Source organism: Zosterops lateralis, assembly GCF_965231275.1.
Source record: "Zosterops lateralis genome assembly, chromosome: 3".
NCBI lineage: Eukaryota > Metazoa > Chordata > Aves > Passeriformes > Zosteropidae > Zosterops > Zosterops lateralis.
Genome location: NC_139764.1, coordinates 82,158,865 through 82,181,379, shown reverse-complemented (window position 1 = coordinate 82,181,379; position 22,515 = coordinate 82,158,865). Strand labels below are relative to the sequence as shown.

Sequence of the window (22,515 nt, the reverse complement as noted above, 5' to 3'; positions counted from 1 at the left end):
CTGGACAGCGTTCTAGAAATACAGAATTCCATGCCTAGTTTCTGGGCGGGGTGTTATCTTTGTGTGTGTGTGTGTGTGTGTGTTGGGGGGTTCCCTGGGCTCCGGGAGCCGCAGTGCCCTGAGGCAGCTCCCGAGGCCGAGGCCGCCCCTCACGCCGCTGTGTCCGCAGGGGGCTGCACGCCGCGCGCGCGGAGCCAGGGGGCGCTGGAGCGCTGCGCCGCGCTGCTGGGGCTGGACGAGGACGACCTGCGCGGGAGCCTCACCTCGCGCGTCATGCTCACCACGGCAGGGGGCGCCAAGGGCACCGTCATCAAGTGAGTGCTGAGTGCCGCCGGGGGCCGGGCCGGAGGGCAGGGTCTGCACCGGGGGCCGCCCCTTTCTCACACACAGGCGCGATCGGCACCGGTTCCCGCTGAACCAGCTTCAGGCGTGAGCTGAGGTGCCCTCGGTCGAAGCGGAACGCTCTGAAGCGCTTCCTTTAATGTTTTCCCAAGCGCGTGTCGCCCCGCGGTGGTGCAGCAGGCAGAGCGCTGGAGGCTGGCAGGCGGGCGGTGCTGGCGCCTTGAATAAGTAACGCCTGCCTTGTATAAAATCTCCCGTGTGTCAATGAGTACACTGTGTGGCCAAATAAAGTATAGCAACCAGCCAGCTAAATCTACAGCCTGCACAGCAAATTTGATACGCTAAAAGATTTATCAGATACACTCTGTCAAGGAATGTTAATGCAGCGCCTAAAGCCTTTCAGAAGACACTTCAGTCTTTGCCAGGAGGGCCGCACGGGGCCCCTGTGAGTGCTGCCCTGTCATAGAGCTGGGGTGCTTTAATTAGGGGGCAGTATATCCACCCTCCTTAATGTCTGAGTGATCACTGTCCTTGTGTTTCTCATATTTAATTCTTCTGAAATCAAGTTTCAACTTTAAAAACGCCTCTGCAAATGGTAATCCAGAAACGTGCTGCTTTTTGCTGTTTTTGGTAAACACACATTTAATCTTGACCGTTAATAATGTTTTACAAAAACACAGATAAAAAGTGTGTTATTTTGGTGGTGTTTCTTTTTGGTTTTGTTCCCCCCCCCCCCCTCCCTCTAGCTATTATCAGCTTCCTAGGCACAGAAGCAAGATAATGATTTCTTTCTGTATGCACATGGAGAAGGAATAAGGGCAAAGAACACGTATAAATATGGTACTGGTGATAACATTTCAAAACCATGAAATTTATTACTCTTGAAAAACTGAGTTTTATGAAAATAACAATACTGTTACCTTTTATTTATGCAAAACCTCTAGTTTCCATGACAAATTCTCTCATGCTGAGATTGATCCTAGCACGCATCTGTCAGGGATGCTGGCTAAGATGCCTGCAGCTGAACTGTGTGTTTTAACATTTAGTTTTCTCTGTTGAGTATTTTCTAGAGTTCCAGGAAACATCACATCAAAAACTGAACTTGGACTAAGCAATTCTGAGCACATTAAAAGTAATTCTCAGTGTTCAGCTAAATGTATCAGTCTTTTAATTAGGAAGCTAATGAACTTTCACTCCTTGGAAGAATACATGTGTGCTTTTTATTGACTTATGGAAACAATCAGATTGTTTTAGTGAATTGGAAATAGTTTATTCACATTACACCAGAAGTTTAGCATATGAAACTCATAATTATCTGTATTAATGGGGTTTATTTAAGTTCATTGCACATTTTGTCTTTGGAAATTTATTATGAAAATTATTATTATGGAAAAACTTTTAATGCAGTGATAAATGGTAAGTAATGTTGAGGGGAGTGGGGGAGGGTGATGTTACTCTGCATTCAGTTAAAAGCTCAAGATCTAGACCTCTGAATTGTGTATTCAATAGTCCATTTCTGGAGAGTAGATTCTTCTCTTCCTGCCCAGTGTAAATTCCTCCTCTCTCTCCCCCACCAGTTACTAGAAACTGGGGACTTTGAGTAGTTGTCATCTTGCTGCCTTGTCAGATGATATGGAGTATTACAAGTAATTTTTTCCCTTTGTTAAAAACTTAATGTGTAGGAAGATGATGGTCTTGCAGGAAAAAGTGTCTCCAGTGGAAAATATTGCCCAAGTTTTTACTATTTGCTCTTTTCTAGACCATGTCTAAATTGACAGCAAAATCTTTGATGTATTTGTCCAGGAGAAGCTTTATCAGTATTGTGGATAACATTAGAGTAGAAAATTGCATATTATACAGTATAGATGGCATTCATAGTAATGCATGGCAATATGCAAACAAAGCATTGCAGGTTTTGAAAGTCAGTAACATTTTTTACTTAATTCAGGTTGGGATACAAAATAATTTCTGATCTTTCTCTGTTGACTTACTGTATACCTGGTTATTCTCCATCTTGTATTTATGCTTTTTAATTCTCCTCAGCTTACCACCACCCACTTCCCTTTACTGAAGTATATCTTGTGAATTTTTACATTATGAATTTTTAAAAATAATTTTGTATGCTAATCTTGTTACCAAGTTTCTCTGCTTTCTTAATTCAGTATTATTAGAGCCCATTTTTCGAGAATGGCCTTAATTTCACATTCCTTTTACGTGAAAGTGTTAAATAGAAGCAGAAGGGCTTTGAACAAATTGTATCCATGTCAGATTCAGATGGCACCCCACTGGAAGTGCTGGCAGTGAACTCCTGATTCAGCCTCTTGAGAACAGATTCCTTTTGGCTGCTGTACATGTAACACACACCTAAGGCTTGTCTGTATATTTTCCTTTTGAGGATGTTTGGTGGGACATATCAAGCTACCACCATTATGGGGCACACCATGTCATTGCTCCTCAAGTGACAGTGTCAAGGAAGGTTTCTTCATTTTTGTTACAGGTTTGAGTTTACTTTGGGTTAAAACTATCAAGATTTTCTGATCAGCATATTTATCCTGGTCCCTCAATGAGCCTGGAGCGTTATTAGCACTGTGTGGTTTCAAAAGTCTGCAAACACAAGGAGCTCTGTTTTTTTGCCAGCAGATCTTATTTTTCCTGTGTTTTATTTTGGGGAGTGTCAGAAATGAGTTCAGCATACTCCTTACAACATCTCAATGATTAATGCATTAAAACTCTTTCACTAGTATGTTCTAAACTTGTGCATCTAAAAGCAAACATACTCTAATAAATGCACCAATATCATCTTCTCACATGGCTTACTGCATGTAAAAGGAAAGTGGATTGGACTGTTTTAGATATTGTTAAATAGACACCATTTTTTCTATGATAGCGTGGTGTAGAAACTGCTTGACTGCTATCAGTATTAGAGTTTTGACAAGTACATTGTTTTTTTCTTTTTGTTCCAGCAACCCAAAGAGCTGGTAATTTCTCTCTCTTTCTTAGGGACCTTTTGTGTGCAAGTAGATCATGTGAGTCCTAATAGGTCACAGTGAATAAATAGCTCGGCTGAAATCACTGTGCTCAGAGTATAACAAAGGCTTTGTTCTGCTGGGCACAGTGGAGTCAACAAGGAACAGTAGGAGGGTGATGCTAAATGCAACCTCTCTGAATTTTATTAAATACTCATGTGCAGAGAACTGCCTGAGGGACTTGACAGCTGCACTACATCTATCTGTCCTTGTCTCCCAAAATCCCATAATAATTACCTTGTTGGATGATGTTTTTGCCATCCGTGTGAAGTGTGTTTACAGAGAGAAATAATGTGTTAGGATTCAAAATCCGGTGCTGCTTTTAGACTGTAAATGTGCTACTGTGCTTCTCTCTTGCTCAGTTTCTTCCTTTTCAAGAAGACTTTCACAGCAGACTTCATCATCAGAAATTAATTATTTTACAGGGTGAAAAAAATTAGCTTGCATCATTCCAGTCCTCCAGCTACTTTTGCAGTATGTTTTCTACCAAAATGCATTTTTTTCTAGTGATGCTACTAAAGCATCCATTGGAAAAATTTTTTCAAAAAATACTTTTCTACATTGTTTTGAACTTTAGCTTTTCTCAAATTACATATGTGCTGCTTATATTATTTAATTATGTGGAGTATTTAACTAGGTAGAGTTATTTTATCCAGGCTACATTATTTATGAACTAGTAACCATATTGGATGATAGTAATTGATGAATATTGCTTCACCTTCTCTCTCCCTCAGTTGTTATCAATCATGGGCAAATTATACATGTTTTTAATTAAAGCTAATTTATTCTGGAATATAACTAGGACTTCATGGAGTTGTCCACAGGCTAAATCTACCCCATCCATGCTTTCCCCTAGCTCTCAAACTCTAGGTCAGTGGAAGCCTTGCTGAAGAAATGGGCATGAAGACCAACAAGGGTTTTTCTTGCAGCCTTACCAAAGTGCTTAAAATTTGGCAATTTTTTTCTCTATTCCATTCAAGTAGCTGATAAATGGAGGACGGGGAAAGAAGGTGAAATGGAGGAAGGAGAATGTATCTTTTCCTGTTCAGGCAAGGAACAAGAGAGAGATTCATTTGTCTTTGTGCAGACCAAAGAAAAGAAGGGCTGAGGGAAAGCTACTTGCTCTGAATGTCAGTTCTGTGATGGGGTTCTTGTGTATCTACTGTCTCAGGGCATTTTCAGCATTATTTCTTGGTTCTGAACCTTCAGTTGTGCAAAATGCATTACAGGGTTACATTTTCTTTCCATGTGTGTTTCAAGCATACTATGAAATTTAACAAAGAGGGTTTGTGCAGTCTCTAGAATTACCTTGTATGTACCTAACAGTGGCAGAATTTTCTATTTTGAAAACTAGGACCATTTTGTAAATACTTGCTCTAGCAGTACAACTATTTGTCATATTTAAAAAACTAACTGAAAAACATAAATGATTTTAATGTATTGTATTATGTAATAGGTCTGCAGCTGGCAGGAATTAGTATTCTGATCTCTTAAACGTATCAGAACAGAATGCAAAGGTACCTTCCTTCTATTTATAAGCTGAGATTTCTGTCAGTACTCATTACCTTAAGATAAGATAGATACTTAGTGGAAGACAAGATTGTGTGCTAAACCTAATTACTATCAAATGTAATGTAGCTTCAAGTGTCCTTTGCGCGTGGAGACTCTGGTTCTGTGCCTTACCAGTCACAGTAGAAAGTGATCTCCATCACTCTCATGATTATGCATCAAAAGTATTATCCTTGAAGAAATAAAAAATTAGTAATTATTAGTTAGTATAGTGCTTACGAATTCTGGGAACTGAAGGAAATCATGCAATATGGGTAAGCTGTTGTTATGGTTTAACTCCAGCTGGCAATTCAGCCCCTCATAGCCACTCACTTACTCCTTGCCAGTGGGATGGGGAAGGGTAAAAAGAAAACACATGGGTTGAGATAAAGACAGTTTAACAGGTAAAGCAAAAGCTGTACATGCAAGCAAAGCAAAACCAGGAATTCATTCTCCACTTCCCGCTGGAAGTTCAGTCTTCAGCTCCCCAGGATAGCAGGGCTTCATCAAGTGTAGCAGTTACTTGGGAAGACAAAATTTATAAATATTTAAACTCATAACATCATTCCCCTTTCCTTCTTTTTGCTTCAGCTTTTATTGCGGAGCATGTTGCTATATGATAGGGAATGTCCCTTTGTCATTTGGGGTTAGCTGTCCCAGCTGTGTCCCCTCTCAGTTTCTTGTTCACCCTCAGCCTCCTCACTGGTGTGATGGGGTGAGGAGCAGAAATATGTCAGAGCAAAAACTAAACTATGCTCTTAATTCTAACAAAACCAATGATAAATAAGTTATAAAGTTAAAATAGTTGAATTTTTTTCTGTAGATGGTGATGTGTATATTTTAAGTATCTTTCTCTGGAAATTGTCAATAGAGTTTCTAATTACCTAGTAAACAATTATAAAAACATCTGAATCTTATTTCTACTGATGGTAGCAAAACATTATTCTTTTTTACAGGTAAGATATTCTAACTTGGTAAGATTGTTTCCTACCTTGGCCTAGAGATGGGGGGGTGTTTAGGTCCTAATTTACAGTATTGGAAAGGCTGTTTTTAAGTTTAGAGTCTAATCTCGACATTTCACAGTAAGTTTTCTGAAAAATACGATCTGTATCTTGATTTTTTAGGGTACCCTTGAAAGTGGAACAAGCAAACAATGCTCGTGATGCCTTGGCTAAAACCGTGTATAGTCATCTGTTTGATCATGTAGTGAAAAGAGTAAACCAGTGTTTTCCATTTGAAACTTCTTCTTTCTTCATTGGAGTTCTAGATATAGCTGGTTTTGGTAAGTATACTTAAAATAATTTCTAGTTGTCACTTTTCCCCACAAAAGATTCAATAACAAATTCTGTAATGAGGAGTGGTAGAGTTTTCTTTTTGGTGTTGATAATTCTTGTAAACATTTTGCCATCCTTGGTTCACTGAAATTCAAAGCAGGGCATGTTTTCTGATGTGCTCTAGTCTTGGCAAGGTTGTCCAGGGGAGCAGCCTTTGGTTTTCAGGTCTTTAGAGCTTTTCTATCCTGTGCCAGCCTGTTGTATCATAGATGCATGAGGATGCATTGGTTCAATTTCACTGTATGGTAGCATCTTGCTTTGGTTTGCTGCCAGCTGTCTGTCATTTGTCTTAGAAATATCATCTGCTGCAGTATTTTTAGATGTCTTGTGTACAACTTGGAAATCTGTGAAAGATTTCATTTTGCTAAAAGAAATGGCTATGAATCTGAACATATCTTTAAATATTAGCACTGTGAAGCTTCTCTTATTTACTATTTAATATAAACTCTTGGAGCACTGTTTTGTCATAAAAGTTTAACTTCTGTCTTTCAGAGTACTTTGAACACAACAGTTTTGAGCAATTCTGTATAAACTACTGTAATGAAAAATTGCAGCAATTTTTTAATGAAAGAATTCTGAAAGAGGTATGATATATTTAATGTTATATTTGAGGATTTAGTTTTTTACTGTTATATTTGAGGATTTTTTTTTCTGGAGAGATACTTAAAGTAGTACTGCTTTTCATAAGATTACACATTATGTTGGAATAAAGAAAATTAGTTGACATACTGTTTCTGTATTATGTGACATCTGGTTGTGTAAGAAAAGAATGTGGATTTTTGAAAACCAGCAATGAGATATCCAGAGATAATCGCTAGTAGCTAAAGGAAATATTTAATTGAACAGCCTTATCATTAAGGTGTTGAAGTTGGAGTATATTAAGCTGTGTAAGGAAGTTCTCTAATGTGTATTAATTTATGCTATATTTTTTTAAATTACTTCATGTTTATTAGAAAAAATAATTCTTTTTCTTGATCAGTTAAAAAAAAAAATTAAAATTAAAAGTCTCTTTTCAATTACTTTTTTTGGTAACTTTAGGAACAAGAACTTTACCAGAAAGAAGGCCTGGGGGTTAATGAAGTTCGTTATGTAGATAATCAGGACTGTATAGGTATGTACTTCTTCAATTGTTAAGCTCTTTGTTACTGTCATGGGGATAAAAGCTTCAAGCAGAAGAGGCAAAATATGCATGGCACTAGTAATTATATGGTTTTATATATAGTCTCATTCAATTCACAATCTTAAGAGTTCATAGACATTGCGGCAGTACAAGCATTAGCAGTTTTATCCTTTCCACAGGAAAAAGTTTGTAGTAAAAATTCCTCTTAGAAGAACAGTTTCATAGAGAATGGAAAAAACTTGCAAAACTGTGAGTTTGTGTCTAATAGTTTCAAGAGCATGAATTTCTGTGTCAGCTTTCAAGGGCTTTGGTATATGTATGTGAGAGGTCAAGGCAATACAGTTGTTAAAAGTTGTGAAACTAGCACTGTATGCTCAAGTCTGGTCTGCCTTTCCTAAAACCAATTTCTGCTTCTCAGTGGATCATGTTGTCAAATGGAAATATTAACCTTTTAGTCTTGACATTTGGTGAAATGTGGATGAAAAGCTTAAAAATCTCCCCCAGCAATTGAAGCAATCATGGCATAAAGACCAACGATCATACTGTAAGAAGACTTGGGCACCTTTTGGATGACTAATTTCAGCTTGAGATCAAAAGTTAAAATCAAACAATTGGTTCCTGATCTTTTTTTCCTATGTTCCATAAGAGTTAGAACTTCTAGATTTGATGAATATCCTACACATACCATTTAAGATATGTAGAATTCATCTGCCATAACTTCTTGTATTTTGTTTAATGGCTTTCCATAAGTACTTTTATAGAGAAACAGACAGCAGAATTTAGATGTGTAATGTTCAGTGGTGGTATGAGTTGATTCAATATTCAATTTTTATAAATACATGTTTTTTTTTAATAGATTTGATTGAAGCAAAATTAGTAGGTGTACTGGATATTTTAGATGAAGAAAATCGTCTTCCTCAACCAAGTGACCAGCATTTTACTTCAGTTGTGCATCAAAAACACAAGGATCATTTCAGGCTCTCGGTAGGTTTATTTTTATTGTCTGTCTTGTTTTAATGAAACAGCTCTTGGAACAGTTGATAGTACCACTTCAATTTAATGAAAATATTTCCTGAGAAATCTCATACCACCCAGTCTGCAAAATATGTACCTCTTTGTTAAGGACAAATTTGGTTATTAGATTTGATGAAAAGTTCACTGAAGGCTTCAAGCAATTCTAATATCCTGCTGAAACTAAGGCTATATTCTTCACTTACATTTGAATTTTGTTAACATGTAAAGCATGAAAAGGAAGTAAAACCACATTTTCATTTAAGGATTCATATCAGATGAGTTATTTTGTTGTTATTTTCAAAAATTGCTTTCTTTGGAGAACTTTTGACTCATGTTTAGTCTAGCTAGCACTTCAGAGATGAAAATGGGAATCATACTAGGAAAATGTTTTTGTTTTTTATTTTTTAATATACAGCACTGTGTGAAAGATTAAGGCAAATTGTTGCAGTTTATATCTATGAATTGTGTTGAAATTAAAAAAATGCAGAAAAAATGCAAGCAAAGGAAACCACCCTTTATCATCCATTTACCAAAATTGCCATCCATTTACTTAGTGTTAAGTTTCCACTTAATTCTGCTTACCTGAATTGCTGTGCAATGAAACATTCTGGTGGCATGTGTATGATCAGCTGGGTGCTTACCAGTTAAGATATACCATCTAAAGCCGTATCTTAAACTTCTGTCTAATCCTGTTCATATAACAGGGCTATTCATCAGCGGTGCAATGACGGATACAGAAAGTGTTGATTGAAGACAAAACCAAAATCAACTGGCTGGTATTAGCAATCCTGGTGACTTGTATTTTGAATGCAATATATTTAAGAGTGTGGAAGAGTTTGAAATTAGGGTTTTAGAATGTCTTGGTTTGGACAAGAATAGTAATGATCAGCACAACTGTACTTAGAGGAAATGTGATTTTTAACACCTAGTGTTCCTGGAAGATCATGGTGGTGTTCTAAGAATAAACTTTTTCTCAGTCTCCATTGCAATACTTCTTTGTAATTCAACTTCTTAATTCCAGATTCCTAGAAAGTCCAAACTGGCCGTTCACAGAAATATCAGAGATGACGAAGGCTTTATTATCCGACACTTTGCAGGAGCAGTGTGCTACGAGACGGTAATTTTACCTATGGAACACTATGTTTATTGTGATTTGCAGAACATTTCTGTTTTTTCAGTGCATATAGCTTAAATGACAAAATTTCCTGTGATCAGAAGCGAAGTTCAAATGTTGATATGTCTTAATTTTGAAACTTAACTTTTTGAGTATTTGACAGAATTGACAGTTTCAGGTTACAGCCCATTTTAATGACATATGTTTTGTGTAGAAGTTTGTTTCAAATCTATAGGTAATGGCATCAATATTAAATATATTGATACAAAATCTACTGCAAATCTTGCATCAAAAGGTGTTTACGTCCTGAGGAGTAGAATAAACTATGTGATATAAGAGTATTTTTGGTGAAGAGTACCTTTTTGGAAGCATGATTGTCCTTGTACACAGTCCCCATCATACTTTATGTTTTCCATTTCTACTGGCAATGGACTCATTAGTGTAAAAATATAGAATACCTAAAATTGCTACCCTCAAAATACATTCCAGGTTCTTGTGCTTTTTTGACTATTACTTATTGTACAAAAACATTTTAAGATCTGAAGCCAGTATCTAGACCATCAATTTTCAAAAAAAAAAAAAATTAAGATAAAGTGGAGATCTATAATGCTTTGTTGTTCTGTATAACTCCAGCATGTATGAAGGATGCTACTTGCAAAGAGTTTTTTGTCAGTTGAAAAAAAATGTGCTTGAAGGATTTGTCTTTATGTACTTCAAAGTACTCCCAGAATAATAATGATTGCTGTTCTGTTTTGCAAGCGATACATTCTGTCAGTCATTTTAAAAACAAGAAAGTTGAAATCTCTGTGTTACCTATATTATTTTTCTGATGTTGCTTAGACTAGATATCAAAATAATAAATGAGATTGGAATTCCTATAAAATTGGAGCCAATTTTTATTTGTACTAGGTGCTGTGTTTTTAACCATGTACCTCACCATGATACACTAATGCCTTAGAGTGTCTTCAGGAACAGAGGAGACACATTTGATCACATAAACTCTGTTGTCAGAGCTAATCAGATGTGAGGTCCAGAAACTGTTCATATACTTGACTTTATCCTCTCCCTCAGAGGTACTTTCTTAGCTTGGGTCTTAAAACTTTTGGACAGTAGCTGCCTTGTAGTATTTCTGTTATTTCTTTTTTTTTTTTTTTTTTTTTTTTTTTTTTTTTTTTTTTTTCCTCACTGTACTTTTAGCAGTTCTCACAGCAGTTTGTGGTGAGGACGCTTATTTGCCTGCATTCATATTCCTGTCTTGTGTCTTCATGGCCCAAACTTTGGAGCTGAAACTTTGGAGGCCTATGTCTGTCCTTTGATTCTTGCCACCCTTTTATGGGCTATCTGGCAAATTGGCATTTTATTAAAAGTAGTCTTGGCCTCTTCTGTTTATTAATATCAAAGTCTCTGTTAAGTTTCACCAAAAGCTATTGAGGATTTTGTTAATGTGAAATTGGATACTAATGTATTGATCTCTGAGTTTCAATGTAATGTATTGTTCTACTCAGAGTTAGTGATCCAATTCAAATAAACCATATATATAAAGTTTAGAGGAAGGAACAATAGGTTTTATTAAATCAAATGTTCATAAATAGTCATAGTACTACCAAAATACCCTGTTTTAATGTCATTTTCCAAACTGTGTAGATGTACTAATTTAAGTGTGTGCGTTAATTCCCATTTCACAATAAATCTTAAGTGATATTACAAGCAGTGGAGAATGAAGCTTCCCAGAACTCCCAGGTGATCATGAGTGCTGAGTGCTGGAAAGGGGAGGATAGTCATTGACAAAAAACCAAGTGATCTCTTTAAAGGCATAAAACCTTTCTTTGGGTTTCATAATTCCAGCAACATCCTTCAAATTTAAGAATGTCTTTTCTCTCTGTCATTAGGGTTTGGTGTATCCAGCTGAAAAGTTGTTTGAAATAATATATGAATATTTACCCCATGTATTCTAGCTGATTTTTTAAATTAAGTATGTAACTATGTTTCCTTTAGTTTTCTAATTAGACCAAAGTAACTTGGACAGTAAAACAGATGGGCTTTTATCTTTTGGGTTGTCTTTTCAGATGCAATTTGTGGAAAAAAACAATGATGCTTTGCACATGTCCCTTCAATCTCTCATATGTGAATCCAAGGACAAGTTTGTTCGACAGTTGTTTGAAGCCAATACTAACAACAACAAGGATCCCAAACAAAAAGCTGGAAAGCTCAGTTTCATCAGTGTTGGTAACAAATTCAAGGTAAAATCATATAGTAAAGAGTCCTGTCTTGTAATGTATGCCAGTTTTATGTTACTTGAATTATGTAGAGCCTAAGGTTGGGAGAACTAGCAGTAACTTGAGATTCAGAAGAAAATTTGGTTAAATAATTGTTTTTCTTCTGTTGAATTATAAGAAACTGGTGTATTTAACCTACATGCAATGCATCTCTGTCAAAAGTATCTTCCATAATAGTCCTTACAGAGATTATACAGTGATTTTCAGATCAGAATCTTTTAAAGCCACATGGAAGTCCTTATTCAAAAGGTTTTAAATTTGGATTCTGTGGACTTTATAAGGTTCTAGATGTGACAAAATGTATTCTTCTATCCTGTAATTATACCTTCTAGAAGATGTATTGATTCCCTACAGTTTGCCAAACTCTCAAAATTCAATACCTAACCTAACCACTGTTTTTCCTTTTCTGAAATATATAGTCATGGCTTACACAGGAAGATATTTATTGTGCTGAATGTTTCCTTTCTCAATACCTGAATCTGATGCTTCTCCTCATTTTCTCCTTTCTTCTGATGTTATAAAGCTGACCTTCAAACCTTGTCTTCTCCAAATGTTTTCTGCATCCTTTTCTCATTCAGCAGTTTTATTTTAGCTGGATATTCCAGCTCAGGATGGCTAGAAAGTGAACAATAGGGGAATTAAGAGAGGAAAAGCAGGCACATCGTGGGCTGCAGGTAAATTTTTCAATCTCACAGATTTACAGTTGATAGATCTGCAGCAAATTCAGCAAGAGCTCTTTTCAACACGTCTGGGCCAGATCCATTGAAGGATTTGTATGCCTTCAAGTCAAGTGCTGGAATAGTTTTGGTATGCTACCTTACCTAGGGCCATCAAAAACCCACCTCATGTTCCTAGCTAGACTCCTTACACAGTCCCTGGGGAACACAAGTGTCATAGAAAATCCAGAAAACCTGCATGTAGAGTGAGACACACTGCCAGTAGCAGACAAGTGTTTCTGCATTTCTGCTCCATATCAAGGTTAAGTACTGGATCAGAACTGCAAGATAAATTCCTTCTTGCATAATCATTTCTTGTGGCTAGCATCTGGAACTGTTCTCTAAAGTTTCAGAGGCTGAAGAACAGGAAGGATACGTTAGCAGCACGCTTGCTTTTTACAGCGATAGTATTCTGCTTCAGGTCTCTACTGTATTCAGTGTTCTATGGCTATTTCATTTCCTGTAGTGAGCACCAAGTTATTGGTCAGTCTGACAAAGGATGTTCTCATTACACCTTTCTTCAGTTGTTTGGTTAGGTAGCCAGAAATAAAGTTTTCGTGGAGCTAGGAAGAGTGGGAGACAGAGCCTGACTTGAAAGGTAGTGGTTTTGGTATTTAACTGCAATTGGCCAGACTGCTCTCTTGAGTTTTGCTCTGATGATTTTTTAAATCCTTCCTATTCTATAGTGGCTATTGAATTAAAGTGTAGCAATTGGTTTAATATAAAATACATGATCATCAGGTACAGTGGTTTCTCCCAGGTGTTGCTGGCTTGGCCAGCCATGGCACCACTGCAACACAGGGGTCTTTGAGCCAGTGAAGCAGAGTCACTACTAAGGCACAGATGAATTGAGAGACGGGACCCTCCTTTGAGACAGCAACTGAGGTTTATTCCACCTCAGGGCCGAGGCTCCGAGTAACAGGGAGACAGATGGAGAGACCTTGAACACCTGAATGTTACAGTTTTTAAATGGGGGGAAGGAACACGTGGGACGGTAGAGCATGGGGACCAATGACAGGGATTCAGGGTGCATAATATAACTTGTAGGAGGGGGAAACTCTGACTCTAAGCAATCACCCGAGACTCTTCCCAGAAGTTTCCAGACACTGGGAGAGGTCCCTGATTGACTGGCAGGGCCAGGTGCCATGTAAACAACAAGATTGACAGGTAACTGCTTTATGGTCCTAAGAATAGGGAGAATAAGGGGTAACAGGGCATGAACTATGCAACATTAATACATAACATATCAGCAAAGGATAACCATTAGCACTCATCAACCCACTACCGCAATCAGATAGTCTGAAAAGTTGCTTACAGATAAGCCATGTCCTGAGCAAACTCCACAGCCATAAATCTGCTGTAAATGAAGCTAGGATCCACAATATTTTAGAGCTGTATTTTTAAAATTAAATCAACTGGGATATCTTTTGAGGCAGCTTCCTCTTCCTTCTATCTGGATTTTCAGTTTCTCTCAGATTTAGCACCCCATGTTCACATGATGTGGACTTGTGCATTATACCACTGCCCAAGGAGAGGTGAATTAAAAGGGATGCATTTTTGAAGAGAAGCAGAAATTGAGTGGGGAACTTTTTTGGATTTCCTTTTGAACTTTGGTATTCACCTCTCCATCTAGAACACAACTAATGCCCTCTTTGGATCTGGCCCATCAATCTATAATTCTTTCAATGTTTTCAAGTTTCATGGCATTTTGAATGTATGTGTTACTTTCAATAATTCATTTAGTGTTACCTTCCCTGACACAGCATGTGATGCTGATGAACACTAATAGCCTTGAAAATTTCACTTCAGATGACATCAAAAGAAGGTCTTTCATCTTACTAGATATTTTCTCTCTTTAAGAATACGAATTCTTAGTGCATTAATTTGTAAGTCAGTCTTCTGAACTACTGAAATTGGAACTTCTTCTAATTATATAAATTATTTGATGATGTTGCAGGGACCTCTCTTTATGAAATCCTTCACACATCCCTTCCTTATAACTAATTAAAATTAATTCTCATAAATCAGTTGAGAAAGTAATGATGAATTTATCATCAGATCTCTTCAAGATTATTTGAGATGATTTTGCCTTATGCTAATGATGAATTAAATTGTGACAATTCAAAGAGCAGTAGTGTTAGCAATATGCTTTACTCATATACACATTTTGTTGGAGAAATTCACATGAGAATGTCTCTGGCTTATTTCTTGTAAAATCACAGAGTATAAGGAAGGGGTATTTTTCCTCAAGCAGAAATGTATTTTGTTAATGGAAATTAGTCTGTCTCTTGCAAACTTAAGTGTATCCAACTTAAGAAAACATATTTATTATGATCAAGTTGAGATATAAAGAGTATGTGTAAGTGAGAACTGAGCAGGAGGTTATTAGTGTTTGTCATGCTTCTTGTGGCACTCTTTCTAACCACATCCATGTTAAGTTAAAAAAATCCCAAACCAATTTTATCTACCTGAGGACAACTGGCAGCTGTAGGTGATGCACACTACCCATACAAATCTTGTTTCTTGGATTCAAGGTAATTGAAAGATCTGGCTAAAAACATTAGTCAAAAGTCAGATCCTGTGAATTTTGCTTCCAGTGCTGAAAATGAATATGTTAGGACATACTGAATTTTGTATTGCTGCAGTCTATATACTTAAAAGTTTACTAATAAACTAGAAAGTATGGCCCAGCAGTAAGTTATGTGGCAAAACAGACACACCTCTAAAGTAAAAATATTGCTATTTTTCTGGCGTGGTTTTGGAATATTTTAAGTCCCTACCTTCAGGGACTTTCAATAGCAATTCTAAATTGTTTTCTCTGATAGTCTTAAGTCTCTGGTTATCCTGAAGACTTGACTCCAAATAATGGTAGTATTGCAGTGTTTTCTCATCACAGTATATTTGAATGCAAGCTCAGTAAATGTTATTTTAAAACTAGTTTTTTGTCATCAATAGAAAATTAAAAAGTTGGAAGTTTGGAAATAAAAATAGATTATTGTAAGTAAATGTTGACATAACTTTAAAAAAAACCCAACAACCCAGAAGAAAGGCCTGAGACTATATTCTATACTTTCTGTGTTAAATAATTAGCATACAAATAATTCTTGTTATAGATTAAATTTGTGATTTCACAAATTTTCAGTGTATTTTTAAAAAAATGATTGCTGATTGGTCTCATTTTTAATAAAATTTTCTTACATAGTCATTATTTTTTATTTTCCCAAATGGACACGCTTTTTTTTCCGATACCTGTGTTGTAGTAAGTGGCTAGTCCATGCAATATTGTTGTGCACTTAAATAAAAGCAATTTCCTCAGGGCCATTCATGCACACTTGCATGATTTTGTCTATTTAAATTTGTGAATGTTTGGTTTATCAGTTCTGTCTCACTAACAATGAACATGCATGCAGTAATGCTGTACCTCTATTTGGTGTGTATATTTCTACTGCCATGGTAAGGCTCTTGAAATACCTGTTTTCTTTTACAGACTCAGTTAAATTTGCTTCTTGAGAAGCTTCACAGTACTGTAAGTATATGTACAGATTTAGGTTCACAGTTTTCTGATGTAAGGCAAAATAGATTATCTCAATATTATTTATGGTTTACAATAAATGTAATTAGTAATTGCTTAGCAGTTTGCAGCTACATGGCACTTCAGGAACATCTTCCTGTGCACGTGATGGTTATTGATTTACTTAAAGGAAAACCCACCACCTTCAAACAAGTTGCAGAATGAACGTTAAACAATTTGAATAAGCAATATGAAATGTGGCTGTGCCTCAGTCTCCTTTTTTTGTCACTTTTACTTCTTTCTTCTGCATTGGTTATCATTGATGACTAATTTGCAGAAAATTTAGAAATATTTCTTAGAAGTAAGTTATTTAAGAAGTAATTTATTATTAATTACTGTTTTCAGATTCCATAAAGTCGTTAGTTTTTTTTTTCATTTTGCTTTTTTGACAGACTGTAAATGCACAGGTGGTCAAAGAACCTGAGTCCCCTAATGAATATTTGTTAATTTGACTGATGTAATAATTGGATAGTTTGTGAAATTCTCCATGTAGTACAACATGCCATTTTCTTTTAGAACTTGGAGTTATAGGAACACAGTGTTGTTTCTCTTGACCACATGTTCTAACCAATTATAGATATTAGGTTATGCTCTGTCAAAAAAAGAAAAAGAGTGGAAAACTAAGGGAAACAAAGAAGTGAGGTGCTGGAGTATAGACAGCAAATAAGATTTTACTGTAGTCATGATGGTGGGGTCATCTATTTCACCCAGAACATTCTGGAACTGAAATACAGTGTAGGGAAAAAAAAGTGTGGCCAGGCTTGCTGTACTCTTGAGTTTAGCAAATCCATGATTGAGGAGATATTGTTAATCTAGAGCTCCCTTGGCAGCTGTTGTCTCATTCTCAGCTGAGAGATGGAGAAAGAGAGAATGTGCTACAACTTGGGATTAATACTATGTTTTCTCAATCCCAGTTTTGTTTAGTATATGCAAAGTGGTCATTAGCAGTCACCTGTTACAGGTAAAATCTGAATAACAGGATGGTACTTGACAAAATGTTATCCTTGATGAATGTGAAATGATCAGAGAGAGCAGTGGTCAAAACTGTAGCACACATGGTCATAACAGAGGAGCAGACTGGAACAACATGAGGGAAGGGAGACAAGCTGTGAGCCTAAGGAAAATGTAAAAAGGAGAAGTTAAGGAAGGTTAGGTTCATCTGGCGTGATTCTGATGTCAGGAGTCAGCATATTTGCTGATGTGAACTCTTGGGCATTTTAGTGTTGTGACTGTAGAAGATAATGAGCATGGTAGGATCTAGAGTCATAGATTGTATACATGTTAAGGAGAATAGTTGAGTGAAAATTCAACAGAATTGAGATCCAATTAATAGCTTGAGCATTGAGATCTGTTGCATCAAGACCAAGATTACAGTGCAACACTGATACATGAGAAAAAGAATGGAGCTGGGACTTGATTATCTTTAAGGCCCATTCCAACCCCTTTAACATTCTGTGATTCTATGATAATGTCAGCATTTCTCTTTTAGAATATTATTATTTTGTATCTCCCCCCACCCTCCGCAACCCCCCATAAGTCTTAAATCATTAACTGTTATTTTAGGAGTTTGAAAAATCTGTGGATTTTGTTAACTTCTTGCTTTGGTCATAGGGGTCAAGCTTTATTCGCTGTATCAAACCTAATCTAAAGATGACAAGTCACCATTTTGAGGGAGGACAGATCCTCTCTCAGCTTCAGTGTTCAGGTGATGTATCCCTCTGGTATTTTTTCCTCTGATTTTTACTTTGGTGATTATATATTACCCTAAGTTTGAAATATGTGGGGTGAAAGCAGTATTTCCTTGCTTGAACTGTTTTCTACAAGATAGGTTATTTGTGCCTTTTAAACAGCTATTTAGATTTTTAGTAACTTAGCATTCATTTTAGTCAATAGAACCTTAGAAATAATTCATCTGAACTGCCATTAGGACTTCTCTTGCAAAGAACAGTTGCCCACAGTATTAATAGGGCACCAGTTCAGTCTGGAACAATAGAATTTTAAATTTCTATGGCAGTTCAGTGTTAGAAACTCCTATGTGCATTTAGAGGCAGTGTTAGCTGAGGTATAGTAATTGAAGCATACCAGTGGTTGATTTTATAGATACTATGATCAAGTTTAATTATACTGGCTTACTTTCTCAGAAGTTTCTTTATATCACAATTAACTTGATTTGGAGCTGAACATCCAACAAGGATGAAATGCTGCATCTTTGTTATTCTTGAAATGCCAGATGCTTTCCAAATTTACAGCTTTTTAAATTTGCTCATGCCCCACTGAACTTTTTGAAAAACAAAGACAGTATAAACAAATTAAATTTCTGTTTAAAGCAAGTATGCAAAAGATTAAATTTTACAACAGTAACCACAAGTTAAGGTCTAACTTGAAAACTTACCTGCAGTCTTAGTTGATAGGGTTATATAAAGTAATGGGTAAAAACTGGTATGGCTTGTGCTGCTGAAGTAATTTGAATCTTATTATGTCTGGACTTAACTGATGTCCTAGTAGCAGCCAAAATGTGGTAACATTATTCAGGACACTAAAATTACATTTTAGCAGCTGATACCTTGTATTTCAAGTACACTAAATATTCCAGCACTGCATATGTATTTGAGGGTGCATCTGCAGCCCTTCTCACAAATACCCATTCACATGATTAAAATAAAGACTGAGTTGGATATTATTTGGTGGTTTGGGGTATGGATTTGGAGGTTTTTTTCTTCCCTTTAAAAATGAAAATGTCAAATCTGATGAAAAAGCAAAAAGGTTTTAGAAGAAACATTAGAAGAAAAAAATCTTATGGATGATTGAGTGTTACTTGTGTCTCAAAAGAGAGAAAACTTTATGGGCTTTTCTCACATGCTCAATATTAACTTTTTGTGACTGATCACATAATCAAAAAATGCTACAGGCTTGATCAAATCCCAACTGAACTTTGTGGTTTAGTCTCTGAACAATGTCTTTGAGTCTTATGTCATAAACCTACTGGTTATTATAAAATTCACTACTTAATTTGCATGTTACTGATCCCAGTTTTTGCGTATGTGTCTCCACGAATTTAGGGATGGTGTCAGTTCTGGATTTGATGCAAGGTGGTTTCCCATCACGAGCTTCATTTCATGAACTGTACAATATGTACAAGAAATACTTGCCTGAAAAATTGGCTCGACTGGACCCTAGGCTTTTTTGCAAAGTAAGAAAGAAAATAATTCTTCCGTATCATTCAGGAGACAAAATGTATTGTGATGTTGGTTTTTGTGGTTTTTTTGAAGGAGGCGGAATATAATCCTGTCTGTTTTCTGTGTTTCAGGCCCTATTTAAAGCCTTGGGACTGAATGAAAATGATTACAAATTTGGGCTAACCAAGGTGTTTTTTAGACCTGGCAAGGTAATCTTTTTCTTGGAGTTCATGATTATGAATCTTAGAATAATTTCAGTTTGGAAGGACTTTTGAAGGTGACATTGTTTAACACATTGATAAAAGCGTGGCCAACCTAAATAAGGTTGCCCAGGATCTTTGTATATAATTTATTTCATTTTCTTTGAATAAACCACAAAATTAGTACTGATACAATTAGTTTTATAGTCTTGTTGCTGATGCTACAGTATTTCTAATGCAATGTTTGTATTCCAAGAATTATGGTTACTATTAAAAAGAGGAAGTCAGAGCCAAGAAGAAATATTTTCTAGTAAAATCTGTTTATAGCTGAAATCTCCTTCTTTGATTCTGAGCATTGCTGCTTCTGTTCAGAGAAAAGAGATGAAATTGAGAGCTGTTGTGATGAGAAAGGAAAATTATTGTAATCCCAGAAGAATGTTCTTCCTGTCATAGAATTACTGAGAAGCAGAAGTGCAGGATTTTCAGAAAACGTTGCCTTCAATGGGAACCTTATACAAAGATTAAAAAGGAGAAGTTCTTTCAACTTTTATTTTTTTTTCCACAGATATGTATAATTAGATATGTCTTGAAGTTGTGGAAGGCCAGAGTTCATTTCCAGGATGCAGAAAAACAATTGATTTTTTAAAATTTTGGCAATAAATATTTTAAGGTGATTAGTAAATGGTTCTATTATTCAAAATGCCAAAATCTATAAAACAAACATATAAAAAAATCTGAAGTTGTCATTTCTGTTATCATTAAACAATAAAGCGCAATAAAATTTATCTTCTGACTTATAATTGAAAGCTGATATAATGACATACAGTTCACGTTAAAAATACTTTAACATTTTAACTCAGCATGGTCTTAAATAATAATGTCTAATACTCTCTGTCCTCCTACTATGTAAAACTTGTTTTAATTATCATTTAGTTTGCAGAGTTTGATCAGATAATGAAGTCTGATCCGGAGCACTTGGCAGAGCTGGTTAAACGAGTGAATCGCTGGCTTATCTGCAGTCGCTGGAAAAAAGTTCAGTGGTGTTCTCTCTCAGTGATTAAATGTATGTGTCTATTTTTTTATTAAATCAAATTGTTTGTTAAAAATACAGCAAAGCAATTATTATCACCTTGAAATGTGGCCAAGGGCATGTGTAGCAGATGGCTACATACTGAAGTCTGAGTAATTGATTTCAAGGTTGGCGAGATTTTTCTTGAAGTTTACTGTGCAAAGTAGGAATAAGGTGGTGTAGAATAGAGATTGGCACTTGCGGTGTGCTTCAGTAAAGGTGTCTGGGAGATGGGGAAAGGTCTGATGCAGGATGTCAGCAATCTCTAATAACATGGAGGGTGATAACTGTGCATTAAAATGGGGAAGAAGAGCATAAAGTGCACAGGCAGCTGTGCATTTGGGCCAGCAGAGTCATGGCTTCCACATCTGTCACTGATTCATTACTATTTGTTGCTGTTTATAGTGGAGCAAATAGAATTTCTGAATTCTTGTGACTCAGTTTTCAAGCATCAGAGATTGTAACACTACAGTCTTGGGTTTGACATAGACATTTATACCATTTAGTCTATTTTTTTTTTCAGAAAGACAGGACAGAAAGTATGTCACTATGTGCAAAAAGTAGAAACACAGGGAAATAAGATTGATTATTATTTCTTCGTAGTATTTTATGGGAAATTGGAAGCTAATTTTATTGCTAGTACAAAGCTAAAATAGGCAAACAAGAAGTAGAGTGCATCTTTGTGACCACCTAAGTCCAGTGGTTAAATGTCATTGTGTTCACAAACCATGTTCTAAGGGCAGTCTGGATCCCCAGGCATCTATGTTTCCTCTAGTAAATCTGTAAAAACTCATTTATTGTTGCACTTCTAAAATACTCATGGCACACATGCATGTGCCAATGCTTTGATTTGCTCTTTAACTTGCCTCCTCGTCTCAATCGTTTAGTTAAGAGTCTTTAGGTGAAGACTATATTAGAACAAAAGCTAGAGGTTTTGTTCTGTGGTGGTCTTTTTTTTTTTTTTTTTTTTTTTTTTTCATTCCAGTAGTGTAGAGAAACGCTCAATGAAGTTGCAGCCACTTTATTATCTCTAGCAGATACTGGCTACTTAATTACTCTTCAACACAGGACTAAAACTTGAAGTAGAGTGTTTCCTGCTTGCTAGAGCTTGTGACTTTTAACAGAAGTTACTGATACCTGAATCTGGAGGGGTGTGTGAGTGTGCACACATTTCATTGTTCCTGTTGGGTTTGGGTGGGAGCCTCTGTGCCTGGCCCAAGATTGTGAATTCTGCTATTCTGTTTCTTAAATGTTGTGGTTCCAATATAGAACAAGCTCTCAAGCACACACAATCTGCATACAGTTTTGAGACATCAAATGTGTGAGGAAGATCGAAATGTTAAACTGTATAGAACATTAAGATTCTATCTTCTGTGTGTTTACAGTAAAAAATAAGATAAAATATCGAGCCAGTGCCTGCATTAAAATACAAAAGACTATTCGTATGTGGCTTTGCAAGAGAAAGCACAAACCACGGTAAGAAGACACTCCTTGGTTGAAGAAAATATGGTTTAAATAATATTTTCTTGTGACTGTAAGAAGAGGTTTACTTTACTTAACTAAATCTATCTGAAATCATAAAACAATGCTAAGTACGATTGAAGGACACTGAGAGGCTCTGTTTCTTCACTTATTCCCAAGGATGAATGGATTAAATCTGAACCTTTCCTAAAAGATGTTTCTTTAGCTCTTTGTTAGTAAAATCCTTCAGTGACAGCCTTGTTTTTAGAAAACTTTTATTAAGTCTGTCTAATTTAATTTAAGCTCATTAATTTTTGTCCTTTACCCATTCACACCTTCCCTTATAGGCTCTCTTTCATTTTTGTCTTAGAAATAATAACTGTCTTGTCTCCTCTTGAAATTAATTCCATTAGCTGATTGCAGGGAATACTGATGGAAAAACTACTTCAATCATTAAGCTCTGCTGACACCTTTCTGTTCTCTGACAGAGATGCAACTCTATTCTAGTTGTGGGCTTCTCATAAATTCTTTTACATCCTTTGAGAATT

General features: G+C 36.2%; 1 protein-coding gene across 2 annotated transcripts in view; it reads left to right on the top strand.

The window, feature by feature from the left end:
- MYO6 (myosin VI) overlaps positions 1 to 22,515 on the top strand; it is a 104,686-nt gene that overhangs the window by 58,623 nt on the left and 23,548 nt on the right. For both annotated transcript variants that reach the window (XM_083857020.1, XM_083857019.1), the window contains 13 exons: positions 170 to 314; positions 6,041 to 6,198; positions 6,743 to 6,834; positions 7,289 to 7,361; positions 8,227 to 8,354; positions 9,406 to 9,501; positions 11,565 to 11,738; positions 15,978 to 16,016; positions 17,673 to 17,766; positions 19,121 to 19,251; positions 19,369 to 19,446; positions 20,371 to 20,500; positions 21,892 to 21,982. In XM_083857020.1, the coding sequence (XP_083713146.1) occupies positions 170 to 314; positions 6,041 to 6,198; positions 6,743 to 6,834; positions 7,289 to 7,361; positions 8,227 to 8,354; positions 9,406 to 9,501; positions 11,565 to 11,738; positions 15,978 to 16,016; positions 17,673 to 17,766; positions 19,121 to 19,251; positions 19,369 to 19,446; positions 20,371 to 20,500; positions 21,892 to 21,982 (1,429 nt within the window). The remainder of the gene's footprint in view (positions 1 to 169; positions 315 to 6,040; positions 6,199 to 6,742; positions 6,835 to 7,288; positions 7,362 to 8,226; positions 8,355 to 9,405; positions 9,502 to 11,564; positions 11,739 to 15,977; positions 16,017 to 17,672; positions 17,767 to 19,120; positions 19,252 to 19,368; positions 19,447 to 20,370; positions 20,501 to 21,891; positions 21,983 to 22,515) is intronic.